At 34.6% G+C, this 13,011-nt stretch overlaps 4 protein-coding genes across 4 annotated transcripts; 2 read left to right on the top strand and 2 right to left on the bottom strand.

The window, feature by feature from the left end:
• Positions 1–77: 77 nt before the first annotated feature.
• On the bottom strand, positions 78–1,933 carry Amacr (Alpha-methylacyl-CoA racemase). The gene is made up of 5 exons (XM_076798072.1): positions 1,684–1,933; positions 1,372–1,513; positions 1,140–1,283; positions 817–1,063; positions 78–744 (listed from the first exon to the last, which is right to left on the bottom strand). The coding sequence occupies exons 1-5, from the start codon at positions 1,789–1,791 to the stop codon at positions 237–239; spliced, it is 1,149 nt and encodes a 382-aa protein (XP_076654187.1). The 5' UTR covers positions 1,792–1,933; the 3' UTR covers positions 78–236.
• A 71-nt stretch (positions 1,934–2,004) lies between these two features.
• Positions 2,005–4,221, top strand: Koko (cyclin Q). Its single transcript, XM_076798075.1, has 6 exons — positions 2,005–2,174; positions 2,599–2,732; positions 2,948–3,045; positions 3,124–3,342; positions 3,427–3,657; positions 3,740–4,221. Exons 1-6 carry the CDS (start codon positions 2,137–2,139, stop codon positions 3,833–3,835), a joined length of 816 nt encoding a protein of 271 aa, XP_076654190.1. The 5' UTR covers positions 2,005–2,136; the 3' UTR covers positions 3,836–4,221.
• Positions 4,222–4,397: 176 nt separating this feature from the next.
• LOC143359456 (uncharacterized) lies at positions 4,398–8,511 on the top strand. The gene is made up of 4 exons (XM_076797385.1): positions 4,398–4,961; positions 5,139–5,321; positions 5,395–6,565; positions 6,655–8,511. Exons 1-4 carry the CDS (start codon positions 4,767–4,769, stop codon positions 6,735–6,737), a joined length of 1,632 nt encoding a protein of 543 aa, XP_076653500.1. The 5' UTR covers positions 4,398–4,766; the 3' UTR covers positions 6,738–8,511.
• On the bottom strand, positions 6,616–9,928 carry Snx3 (sorting nexin 3). The gene is made up of 4 exons (XM_076797384.1): positions 9,615–9,928; positions 8,819–8,914; positions 8,597–8,721; positions 6,616–8,511 (listed from the first exon to the last, which is right to left on the bottom strand). Exons 1-4 carry the CDS (start codon positions 9,777–9,779, stop codon positions 8,406–8,408), a joined length of 492 nt encoding a protein of 163 aa, XP_076653499.1. The 5' UTR covers positions 9,780–9,928; the 3' UTR covers positions 6,616–8,405.
• Between the last annotated feature and the right edge of the window lie 3,083 nt (positions 9,929–13,011).

Genomic DNA, 13,011 nt, shown 5'->3' with positions numbered 1-13,011 from the left:
AAAATGGACCAGAATCATTTTACTGGATTCAAAGGATTTTGGTATTAACATCCTAATAGATAAAACGATCGATAGTATTTTTAAAATGATGTATTTGAATAACGTTTATAATAAAATTTTCTAACAATAACAATATGTTTATAAAAATATATCAAAACTATATTACGAAGACAGTTTCTCTCTTTTATATATATAAAAACGGCAATATATTATCATAAATATAAACTTTTAGATATCTAAAGCTTAGATTGTGTCATTCCTTGTTCAACAATTCCATTTTTTATGAAATTAGTAATTTCATTGGGCTTAAAATTCAGTTCTGTAAGAATCTCTGTAGTATGCTCACCAGGTTCAGGTATTTTTTCATATACCTTTGACTTTCCAGGGGAGAAAGATAAACGTGGAGCAGGATTTGGAACGACTAATTCATCTTCCAATGTTGTGAATGTGTTTCTTTCTCTGTTATGCGCATTATGTGCAACTTCTTTTATATCTAGAACAGGTGTTACACATGCATCTGTGCCATCAAATATGGCACACCACTCAGCCCGAGTCTTTTGCTTAAATATTTTTTCCAGTTTCATTTGGTTTTCTTCAAATTTATCATACTGTGGCATTTCTTCTTCCGATAAGCCAAGTTTCTCCAAAAATGTTTCATAGAACTGCGGTTCAATAGCACCGACACACAAATACTGCTTATCTTTTGTCTCATAAGTATTGTAAAAATGTGATCCAGTATCTAGCCTATTTGGAAGTATAACAGATTTACCCACAGAATTATAAAATAAAAAAATCATCTTAATCAAAAACACTTACATATTTTTACCACGTGGCTTTCCCCATAATTCTGGTAAATTTCTGGTTCTGAAAAACCAACTACCTAAATATGCTGATCCATCTACCATTGATGCATCGACTACTTGGCCAACGTTACTTCTGCTACGTTCTAATATTGCCAATACTATTCCAAAGGCACACATTAGTCCACCGCCACCAAAGTCAGCCACAAGATTGATCGGTGGTGTTGGTTTTTCATTAAAACGACCAAGTAGAGACAACAGACCTATATTGCAATGAAAATAATACAATATACTTCATCGTAAAAATTGAAGCATTGTATTGATTCAAGTTTTTCTTACCAGATAAACCTAAATAATTAATATCGTGACCAGCCATATTTGCATAAGGCCCTATCTGCCCGAATCCTGTTAATCTAGCATATATTAATCTGTTATTTGTTTTCATAAGATCTTCAGGGCCTAGTTTCATTTTTTCCATTACACCTATTAAATCAATACTACTCTCTTAGTTTCTATAGTTTAAGGAAATCGATGTGATACAAATTATCAATCGTTGTTGAAAAGTACAAACCAGGTCTGTATGGATCTATAATCGCATCGCTTTGATCGCTCAACTTTTTAAACACTTTAATGCCCTCCTTCGTTTTTAAATTCAATGCTATCGATCTTTTTCCATGACTGAGACGATCGGGAATTATTGTATATGCATTAGCCTGTGGAGAACAAATGACATTACTATAATAATATAATAAGATAGAAAACAAAATCCGATAGTCATTGCAACATTTATTTCAAATGAAACATATGATGGTAATGTAGATGTATTAGACGTATGTCTAATTTAAACAAAAGAAACGTTATGTTTTTATTGTACCATTTATACCTTATCTACTTTAATAACGCTCGCACCGAATTCAGCCAATATCATCCCGCAAAACGGGCCTGGTGCCAGTCCAGCTAATTCTAAAACTTTTATTCCTTTCAAAGGCATTTCTTCAGTGGGTAAGGATAACAAACAGTGTTACACAAGCGATGTGTTTATTGTTTTTGACTATCAATGATCCAGTTGCATATTCATATATGCAAGTATAACATAAAGGCTGAATTTTAAGCAAAAGTGTATTTGTTATTCAAATCATAGTAAACAAAGTATAATTCTGGAGAAATTTGACGAGTCATAGTTATTTCAATGTTGGCATTCAAATTTTTAGAGAAAGATCATTGTTAGTTGGCAACACCGGCGCGTGCGGTGTAGGAAAATAAATATTGTTGTCGTAACCTGTAACAAAATACATTTAATATTTTATAAAAAAGATTCCATTGTAATATTCTCAAAATGAATCCGACAGAACCAACAAGTACCGAAACGTTAAGGTAATTTTTTGTTGAAAAGACACGGAAGTGGTTATACATTTTTCTTGTGACAAGATTACGGATAATGTGCCGGTTCACAATTTATACAACTCACTTTTGCAATAATAAATAAAGAATTTGTGCAGGAAAGTATAATGAAAATTATACTATTATTATTATACTTATTATTATTTTGTCTGAAAATGATTTTTAATGATATATGTAGTTGTTCGATTACTGTACCATTTGTTCATTAGTTTTCAACTAATGGTCAAGCACAACACACGTTATGCTTACCTAATATATGTGTTTATTGTATAAGATTCCTGAAGGAAAAGAATAATTGAATGTTGTTTTTTCGTTTAATATTTATAACGTATGTAATAAAATATGAAACTATACAATTCTTTCGAGTTAAAACCATTAATATTTTATACATTTACAGTTCTAAAATGAAAGATGTTATCGATGTGTTAGCCATGCAAAGAGAAAAGAGAAATACTTTGCAAAAAAGTATTACCATTGATTATACCAAAAGTAGTGACAGTTTCACAGTTTCAAGATTTATATTCGAGTGCGGTAAGTATTATCTGTATACACAGTACAGAATCTTCACGTTGAGTAAAATATTATTATTAAACAGCAGATTTGATGTATTTATAACAAAAATGAGTAGGTGTAATTTAAAACAGTAAAAACATTAGAAGAATTTAAAAATACTGTTATATTATTATAAAGAACCTTTGTCTAAATATTACACTATTAATATCTTTGATTCATTTGTGAAATTACAGGCTTAAAACTAGAAGCTCATCCATTAACTATCGCCACAGCTGCCACTTTGTACCATAGGTTTATAAAAGAGGCTGCCCCAGGAGGCTATGACAACTACGTAATTCCAGAACTAATTCAAATCTAGACTTATACATGCTATCTAATTAAGGTTTATAAAAGTTCATATATATTTCAGCTGATTGCCGCAACTTGTCTTTATCTAGCAGGGAAAGTGAAAGATGACAATTTAAAAATAAGGGATGTAATGAATGTCTCGTACAGCACACTACACAGAGGATCACAGCCTCTAGAATTAGGAGACCAGTATTGGAGCATGAGAGATGCAATTGTGCAGGCAGAATTATTAATTATGCGTATGCTGAAGTTTCAAGTGACTCCAGTACATTCACATAAAGTAACTGTTAATTTAACATAATAGATGGTTACAGTGTATATTATAAATTAGAATGTTATGTAATCAAATGCGTTCTTGTTTTAGTATATGCTGCATTATCTAAGGTCTCTGCAAGCATGGTTTGGGGAAGAAGAGTGGTCTAAGTATCCAGTTGCAAAGACCAGTATGGCACTTCTACAAGATTTTCATCATTCACCCGCCATACTTGATTATCCACCAAATTTGATAGCCATTGCTTGTATCAATTTATCACTGCAGATTTATGGTGTTGTGGTACCATTAATGGATGAATGTGACCAACAACCATGGTTCAATGTAAGAGTTGAGGATCGTTCAAAATGTCAATGCTGCAAATTACTTATTATAAAACGGAATATAATATGTATGTAATTTTCAGGTATTTTGTAAAGAATTAACCAGGGACAAGCTTTGGGAAATAATGGAAAAAGTCATGGCTGCATACGACGAAGAACCGGAAACTCGAGATAACTGATGCATTTTAGTTCGTTTTTCAATGTATAAAATATCCAAACAGCTTGTATATTAACAAAGACTTGGCATTTTACTCATAAAACTGGTATTGACAGAGTACAAAAATAAATCGAGATCGTCTTTAAAATATAAGATTTTCGATCCTGTGTTTCGTACTTTTTTTTATAACATTGATCTCTTTCATATATTAATAAATAATATAATAAAAATAAGGAATTAGAATTATTTTTTCATACTCGCTATTGTAATGAGATTCAAATAAAATTGTATCAACCCAGCACAATAATGAAATTGTAAAATAGATTGCAACGAAAATAAACAAAATAAATTGTATTCAACAAACTATGGGACATCTACGAAACGACTAAGATCGTTTACGGTAGCAAACATTCTAATAAATACATGTGTATATCAACACTTTTGTTCGTCGAATCCTAAACACCCTAATCATGAATGGCATGAACACCCTGTATAAGAAATAATAAAAACTTTATGAGTATCAAACAATAATTGTTGTATTAAAGATAATGTTACTAATATTTCTTTTCAATTACGTACTATTTTGAGAAATTACAAAACCATTTTCGTTTTTTCGTAATGTTTTCATAAATATTAGCGATAAAAACGGTTTGGAGATTCAACCAATATCGATGCGCGTGAAGTTAGTCTCGCTAGCGATCCACTATTATTATAGTCAAATATGTATATATATGTGAGTATAATAAATATTATTTTCAATTAAATACAGAAATATTGCTTGTTTACTACTCTGGAAGGCGAACAGAGATTTGTTGAAGTGTTATGCTTGTTTCATAGAGCGGAAACTAGGCGTTTCATTCATAAGAACGTTGAGCATGACATTGTAGCGCGGTGAATATTTACAAGGTTTGTCGAGTGAGAAATTTGAAATAGTCAACAAACTATGAAATAAAATGACGACGATGGAGAAAATGGACATATCATTCCCATTGAAGAGGGAACGAGACGAATTCGACATTTTGGATACCGATGATGACAGTCTCGAAGATATTAATAATCTTTTGTCAATATCATTACCTTCCCTTTCGACGAACAAATTCCAATTTCCTACTGATCCAAACGATGAATTTCTTCGATTGACCACCAAGGCATGTTTTATACATTTAACAAATTAATTTTTCCAAAATATCAATATTTAAACCTGTATGTCTCTATTAGCTAGTGAATAATCAATCTCGTAAATTTTTACAGTTTAGTGTTCATCGATTTATTTTTCAACTTTTGATATTTAGATGTTTAATTCGAATACATGCTTTGGATTACAGGTTCGTGCAATATATTATTCGTATCTTCATAAGTGTTTGCTCACCAATTATATTCTTTATTATAAAGATAAAGACAAAGATATATCGTGTGAACAATTGAAAAAATGTGCAAACCAAATGGAATTGTATGCTGTACGATCGTCTTTAGAAGCATCTTTATATAGGCAAAATATGTTGAAGATGGTGAGTTTATTGTGTTAATGTTAGTTAGTCAATTAATTAAATCGATTAACAGTCAAAAGTAAGACACTTATAGATTTCAGATGTGAAGTCTTATACCTTGGACAAGAAAGCTTATAAGAAGTTAGTGATATTTCTAGAAACCCCTCCAACCAAGGTGGACGTAGGCGTTCAGACCATTAATTCATGGGCGGAATTGGAGAAAATCGATAATATTCAAAGCATTTGCATTACATCTAATTGCGAGGAACTATATTGCGAGGAACAAGAGCCGGTTCTCAAAGTAGAAGCGGATGTAACTGATACAAACAAAATTCAGAAGGAAATATCTGATCCTTGTAGTTTCAACAATACAGCTTCACCCACCGTAAACTCTACCTGCTGCAACGACATAGAACAGAGTACACTTAAGATTAAGTCAGACGAAGAACTCACTGACACAATGGCAGTTGATGACAAAATAGCTAAAGAGGAATATGACATTTTTAATTGTACACAGGATAATTCAAACACTCAAATGTTAAACAATCCATCCAGTATTCAAAATGAAGACGAAAACTCTCAAGATTCGCTTTTACAACACATGGAAGACATGTTCTGTGATAGCGATGATAGTAGCGATCTCATGACGTTAATAGAGAAACATTCGGGAGTGAGTAAAGCTAATGTGGACAAAGAGATCAATAAAATATGCTTGGAAACGAATTCTCTTTTTCCACTAACTTCCAATGGCTCTGCTTGCATACCCGAAAGCAATGACAGTACAAAGCTTAACGTTAGAAGCAATAATGTAAAACCATCAAATGTAAATACAGGAAAGTATAGTTTTAGTTACTACAAAGAAATGAAGAATAGAGAAGCCAACAAATTGTTGGGAGTAGAGGACGAAACTCCCGAAACTAAACAGAAACGCAGGATGCATAGCATCTGGTTCGTAGAACGCGTGTATCAAGTTTCAAAGTTAAAGGCAAAAATGACAGAGTTGTCTTTGCAGAATTATAGAAAGCATGTAAGAGTAAAGGAAAAGTTTCTCGAATTGTTCGGAGAATCGGACGACGAAGAAATGATGCCAGATTTACCGATCTGTATTGAAGAACACTTGACTGCTTGTAAAGAGAGGATAGCACCATGGATAGTAAAACATCTAATGCCATTTTACAAGAAGCGTAAAATAAAAAACAGACAACTGTTTAAAGTAGTTGCAAAGCACATAGCCAACATGCTTATTATTGAAAATACTTTCCCTGGTCAGTGTCCATTAGTACTATATAAAATATACTTAATAAAAATAATGTGGTACAGCGTGAAATAAGTAATATTTATTTTTGTTTTTCAGAGCAAGACTGCGTGAGTAAATATATAGAAACGTATTTTAAAAATAAAAAATTCATTAGAACTAAACAGGATGTATACTTATAAATATAAATTACATAGTCTTAAAGAGGAAAAACTGTCTTAACACAATTGTGTTACTAGCGCCATAATTATTTAATGTTTAAAGATTTCGAATTTAGATGTAGTTTAAGGCTACAATGTACATATTATTTTAAAAGATAAGAACGCAATAAAGAAGTGTGTTAAACATTGATTGTCCAAAGGTATGCATACAAAAGGAATGCAGTGTAAATAGAAAAGCATAGTAACAATCTTTCTTGTAGAAATGTATCCTTATGAATCATATAAAATTGTTGGTTGAAATTTTATTTTTACAGCTCTGCATTTTTGTTAATAAGTTCTATATATGTATACATATATTTTTTAAATCAAGTAGAAACTTTTATTAAGACTTTTCTTGTTACTAAACATCGAAGCTTCAAAGTAGTATGTAAGTCACAGTCTTAATCTTCTTTTATACCTCTTAGTATTTATCATGATATACAATACTCCTGTGTATACGTGAGAGTATACGTGTATGTATGCGTGTAAACACATACGCAGGTATACATATTATGTACACTAGTGTAGTCAAGTATAGATAATGAAAACTTAAATGAAAAACAGTAAAATAGCTTTCTTTTTCTATGCCCTGTACACAGTCCCTTTGACAATTACAAACTTTTAAGAGAAATGTTGCTTATAGTGTAAATTTAAAGAATATAAAAACACAACATAGAAGATATTGATTTTACTGTTGATTCCAGTACAATATTATTTCTGCATTCTATTTGTCACAATAGAACAAGAAGTATATGTATAACAAGGAGATTCAGAAACGCCTTAGTTATATATACTTTTATCATTAATAAACAAAGAAGTATGTTCAGTAAATTTTTCGATTTCTTAACACTCCTTTCACGTAGAGAATATGAAATTATAAACAATTTTTAAAGAGATTTATCTCCATTTTTTAACTGAATTATATCTTATCTTCCTAGTTGCAATAGCACTGTTTATACATCGATTTATATGCTCTTTACAAGTTGTCCAATAGGAAACTGTAATTCGCAAATATTATATTTTTCGTCTATTTCTCTTTATCTTACTCTAAATACTTTTGATTTCAAAATATACGTTCGCAATGATACCGCAAATATATACAGAATTTTACTGAAATTGTTTTTAAAACAGCAAGAGAAAACTAGCTATTACTGTTTCTATTGAACAACTTGTAAATAAATAGCTTTCATCTTGATATCTTAATTTCATGCCATATTTCGGAATTTATGAATTTCGTATTTGTATATAAATTGAACTGTTTCATCCAATGTAACTTTGCAATCTCTGAAAGTAATAATAAATATCAAATTATATACTTTCTTTCTTTTTAAAAAAAAAAAGTCAAAAACATTACGATATCGTGAAACGAAACAGAAATAAAAAAAAAACTCTTGTTACACTGTTTCAGTGATTTATGATGACAATTGGATCCTTCCGAGTGTATAGAACATAAACTTTGAAACACAACTACTTCAAAAGAAACCAATTTTGTAATTTGACATCACAGCACTGAAAGCTCGAGTAAATATTGCATATAAATACAGAAGGATCTCTCAAAAAATTCTAGAATCAATTTTTAACATAGTCAAATATGACTTTAAATATTGAAGGTGGGGAGGAAAATATACTTGCAATGAGTCTTATTGTAACTTATGTATTACGTATTTTTCCAGGTACGTAGTTCTTGTCTATTACAGCTTCTTGCAGAAACATGTGTAAACATCTTTCATTCTGTGCTAGTGGGTGTCCTGCTATTCTGAAAAAAAATTGTGATTTTCCAGTTTTGAAATTCAGAAGACACAATAACAAGCTATATGTTTTCAACTCATAAATATACATACTTATTAACAAATTCCTCTAAACCTTTTCTTCGATTTTCAATAAAATCTTCTTCAAAAATACCATCGTCTCCTCGAAAAGGCATCTGGCGTTTCCAGGCCTTCCCTGGTAATGGAGGCACTACAATCTATACGAATTGAAAATATATTTTTAAAATGATGAAAACTCTGTAAACACCTATATTCTACATCATAGGATAAATGTAAACGTAATTACCAACTGACCTTGCTATCCCTTTCTAATTCATTCCTTAGCCATTCAAAGTCACTGTACCTTCTCCTCACTGTGGAATCTTTAACTTTGAAAACTGGTAGGTTTGTCTGAACAAAAATAGAAAATAATTGTCACAATCATTGATTTGAAGTAGTAATAACAAAAGGTGCAGAAACATTAGTGCTGCTTTAAAATATTTCTAACATGAAATTATGTTAGATAAACGTTTGAATTGAACACAATTTGCTTGTATTTATTACTGTTCACCGAATCATTAATATAAGTTAATCTACAATTCTATAAATGGACCAGAGAATCACATACATTTTTGTATCTGTTCCTTTTTATCACCAAAAGTAAGATAACAGACACTGCCCATGATGCGATTGATGAACCTAATGACATTATTAGAATCATCCCGAATATTATTACTGCACTATTCATTGAAAAATAACGTCGAACACAAGGAAAATAGCCGATAGATGACATTTAACGTCGGAAAATTAACAATATTGATGTGTGTATGTACTGGCCATGGTACAGTGTTATTAACGAAAAACAAAAGTCAATCGCGCATAGCATGATAGTTAAACGATTCATGAATTCATGATGGAATGTAATTCGATTAAATTTGGGATGTAAAGTCCACGTAAGCGTATTCTTTTGATAATAATACGCGATGCGTTGCATTTCAGCGGCAAAAAGAAAATGATCGCGGGCGATGCAATAACCGAGATATTTTTTTCGAACTCGCCGCGATATCAACAAAGGAAGATTAATTTGTTAGAAGGGTAGGATTTTACTTACCCTCATGCGAACTTCATAATCGGTATACCGTCTCTTGCCGACGCCGTGTGTGATTGGATTAATCACGTCAATTTCGAGGAAATTTGCAGGCGCTGCATAAGCGTCGTCTAGGGTCTGTTTTTTAACATTTAAACGGCGTGTCGCGTCCACGGTCGTATCTGCCATACCTAACGATTAGAAACTAATTAAACCGTTTCGAAGCCAGGTAGAAAATAAATCCAGCACGATGGTTAAGGAAACTTCGTCAAATGACAGCGGCGAGAAACTTGACACAATTCGTTCTCATGTGTTACGTCCGTGGTCATGGTGCACGGAACTGTACTCAGAGAGAAAACTCGCGGAGGAAATCGAATCACATCTTAGTATATGTATATACATATACATTAATGAATCCAATGTTACTTTTCTTTCAAAAGATCAAATTATATCGCACGATCTATACACAAATGTTAGCAATGTTAAAAGGTTCAATCGGAAGGTTTTTAATTCTCTAAAACGTAGGCGCGCTAATTAGAAATTCTGTATCAACTCTATGTGCTGCATGCTCCATGGAAGGAACGATGCTATTTAAAAATATTTAAGGGCCAGTTTTCCCAGGTGGCCTTGAACAGTCGATAGTACCGCTATAACGGCCACTCAAAGAAGCTAAATAGTAACATTTTCGTCCAGTATGGGGAGCTGGGTGCACTTTCCACATTCAGTGTCGAGTGGCATTTTCCGAGTATCCTCTCTGATTCGATCGCATGATCTCTGACAATAGATGCGATCTGAGCATGCGTGGTCGACATCGTAAACGACGGCGCTGCCGTAGCTTCGTTCGAACAGCCGTGTCGTGGCACTCTCACACACCGCCAAGTCGGCCTGTACGTGTACCGATGAGACTAGCAAGGTTTCGGGAGGCGGCGATTCCTGACTCTATAATACAAAGGTGGGGCCTGTCAGTGGTCAAAAGCGGTAGACGAAGGATAAATCTAGATCGCTTGACCACCGGCAGGTCCTACTTTTGCGTTTTCGAGCAACATTTTCCATTATTCGGTCGCATAACGCCTGTCAGAGAGGCGATCTGGGCACGCGTGGCCGACATCGTAAACGACGGCGCTGCCGTAGCTTCGTTCGAACAGCCGCGTCGCGGCACACTCACACACCGCCAAGTCGGCGTGTACGTGTACCGATGAGAATAGCAAGGGTTCGGGAGGCGACGATTCCTGACTCTATAATACAAAGGTGGGGCCTGTCAGTGGTCAAAAGCGGTAGACGAAGGATAAATCTAGATCGCTTGACCACCGGCAGGTCCTACTTTTGCGTTTTCGAGCAACATTTTCCATTATTCGGTCGCATGACGCCTGTCAGAGAGGCGATCTGGGCACGCGTGGCCGACATCGTAAACGACGGCGCTGCCGTAGCTTCGTTCGAACAGCCGCGTCGCGGCACACTCACACACCGCCAAGTCGGCGTGTACGTGTACCGATGAGAATAGCAAGGGTTCGGGAGGCGACGATTCCTGACTCTATACTACAAAGGTGGGGCCTGTCAGTGGTCAAAAGCGGTAGACGAAGGATAAATCTAGATCGCTTGACCACCGGCAGGTCCTACTTTTGCGTTTTCGAGCAACATTTTCCATTATTCGGTCGCATGCTGCCTGCCGTAGCTTCGTTCGAACAGCCGTGCCTCGGCACACTCACACACCGCCAGGTCGGCTCGCTCGCACGAACTTGTCCGATTCTTTCCGAACCCGCCGGACAAAGTCGAGCAGGCAGCCCGAAACTCTCGGGTAGCCCGAAATGCTCGGGCCCCCCGAAACTCTCGAGTAGCCCGATGTGTCATGAAGTATCGCACGCCCGAATCGAGCCCGCCCGACTGTCTGCGACCCGACCCGAATCCGAATATCGGGCGGCCCGCACATGCCTACTTGTTACACAAGTAAATATCATCGGAATTATATCATATTTGGTTTAAAATTAATCAGAAAAATGCCACGAATATGTTGGTAAAAGTTTCATAAAAAAATAACGAAAAATAAAGAAGTTTTGTAATTGGATTAGTAGTGGTCGTCTGATCTCACACCGATATAGCCGACAATGTGTGGCCCACTCCTCGGCGACGACGGTTCTCGAGTTTCTCTGTCCGCTTTGCCAACTCGACGAATAAACGACGACGACGTCCGACGAGGACTGACGAGCGCCGAACGTCGAAGACAGAGCGACCGACCAACAGCCTACATTGTAAGCAGATGAAGAATCGAGCATTATTCGCAATTTATGCTTTTATGTTTTTAATCAGAACAATATTGTTAATACGAATAAGTTGTAGAGCTTACCCCGATCAAAATGAGTCGAAACACGACATCATTTGGACTGTTTTTAATGAGATTGTAATTTTTATCGTAACATTACGTATCAATGAAACTTGTTCGATTACACTCGAATTTGCCCTCATTTTTATCGGGAATATCCCCTCCATTCGCTCGTCACAATTTTATGAAGATATATTGAAAAATCTAAAAGTTTATTCGTGAGCGATTCTCCATCCGCTTACATTGTATGTCGTTTGTCAGTCGCTGGGTCTTCGACGTTCGGCGCTTGGCAAAAGTTATTCGCAGATTTATTCGAAGCCTTCGAATAAAAGATACAGATAAAAGATGAAAAAATTATTCGAAGTTCGAATAAATCCGCTACGAATAAAAAAAATTATCTTTATTCGTCAGATAAATTCTCGTCGAATAAAGATACTTTCTTTATTCGAACCTTCGAATAAGGAATATAAAGGCTATAGCCGGTTTTGGGGGCCAAATCGGCCCCGGAAGGGATTTTATTCCAATTTGCGACATTCGATAGCCTACCAAAAAAGATACCTTTCAGCCAAGTTTTAGCCCTATAGCTCATCCGTAAGGGTAGTTATAGAGGAAAAACAAAAATCCAGTTTTTGGCCCATTTTCCCCATTTAATGACAATTTAAAATTTTGAAAAAATCTCACACATGTCGGACACCAAACCACATACTTTGAGTCGTTTTCAGATTTTTCCGTTGCAAACTCTGGCTGTAAAAATCGAAAAACACGAAAAAAATCGAAAAAATGCAGATTTCATATGGAAATCTAAGAGCAACTAGAATAAAATTAATTTAGCAATAAGATATTGTCCTAAGTATTCTGCTCAATTTTTTTCAAATTCCTGCGTTTGGTGCCTCATAGTAGGAAAAAATAAAAACCACTTTTTTCGGCGTTTTTTCCGTGAAAAACTAAGTTATAATTATCGTAAAAATATATTATGTAATATTAAACATCCCTAAGTTTGGAGAAACATCGTGCAAACTTTAAAAATTGCGTAGTACAAAAAACGATAATTATACTATGCAGGATATATCCCAGTATTTCGAAGATACTTTCAACGGCACCGCT

The sequence above is a fragment of the Halictus rubicundus genome, chromosome 12 (assembly GCF_050948215.1).
Source record: "Halictus rubicundus isolate RS-2024b chromosome 12, iyHalRubi1_principal, whole genome shotgun sequence".
Taxonomy (NCBI): domain Eukaryota; kingdom Metazoa; phylum Arthropoda; class Insecta; order Hymenoptera; family Halictidae; genus Halictus; species Halictus rubicundus.
Note: the sequence above shows the minus strand (reverse complement) of the source record. Positions and strands in the feature narration are given on the sequence as shown.

Bases quoted from the DNA above. Each gene is read 5' to 3' on its own strand.
- Amacr (XM_076798072.1), bottom strand. From the start codon at position 1,791: ATGCCTTTGAAAGGAATAAAAGTTTTAGAATTAGCTGGACTGGCACCA. The intron at 1,514-1,683 runs GTATAAATGGTA...TGTTCTCCACAG, and splicing joins GCGTTATTAAAGTAGATAAG to GCTAATGCATATACAATAAT. The intron at 745-816 runs GTAAGTGTTTTT...ACTTCCAAATAG, and splicing joins AAGCCACGTGGTAAAAATAT to GCTAGATACTGGATCACATT.
- Koko (XM_076798075.1), top strand. From the start codon at position 2,137: ATGAATCCGACAGAACCAACAAGTACCGAAACGTTAAG. The intron at 2,175-2,598 runs GTAATTTTTTGT...ATACATTTACAG, and splicing joins ACAAGTACCGAAACGTTAAG to TTCTAAAATGAAAGATGTTA. The intron at 3,343-3,426 runs GTAACTGTTAAT...TTCTTGTTTTAG, and splicing joins CTCCAGTACATTCACATAAA to TATATGCTGCATTATCTAAG.
- Snx3 (XM_076797384.1), bottom strand. From the start codon at position 9,779: ATGGCAGATACGACCGTGGACGCGACACGCCGTTTAAATGTTAAAAAA. The intron at 8,915-9,614 runs GTAAGTAAAATC...ATTTTTGTTCAG, and splicing joins ATTATGAAGTTCGCATGAGG to ACAAACCTACCAGTTTTCAA. The intron at 8,512-8,596 runs GTATGTATATTT...ATTTTTTTTCAG, and splicing joins TTAGAGGAATTTGTTAATAA to AATAGCAGGACACCCACTAG.
- LOC143359456 (XM_076797385.1), top strand. From the start codon at position 4,767: ATGACGACGATGGAGAAAATGGACATATCATTCCCATTGAAGAGGGAA. The intron at 5,322-5,394 runs GTGAGTTTATTG...AGACACTTATAG, and splicing joins GGCAAAATATGTTGAAGATG to ATTTCAGATGTGAAGTCTTA. The intron at 6,566-6,654 runs GTCAGTGTCCAT...TTTGTTTTTCAG, and splicing joins TATTGAAAATACTTTCCCTG to AGCAAGACTGCGTGAGTAAA.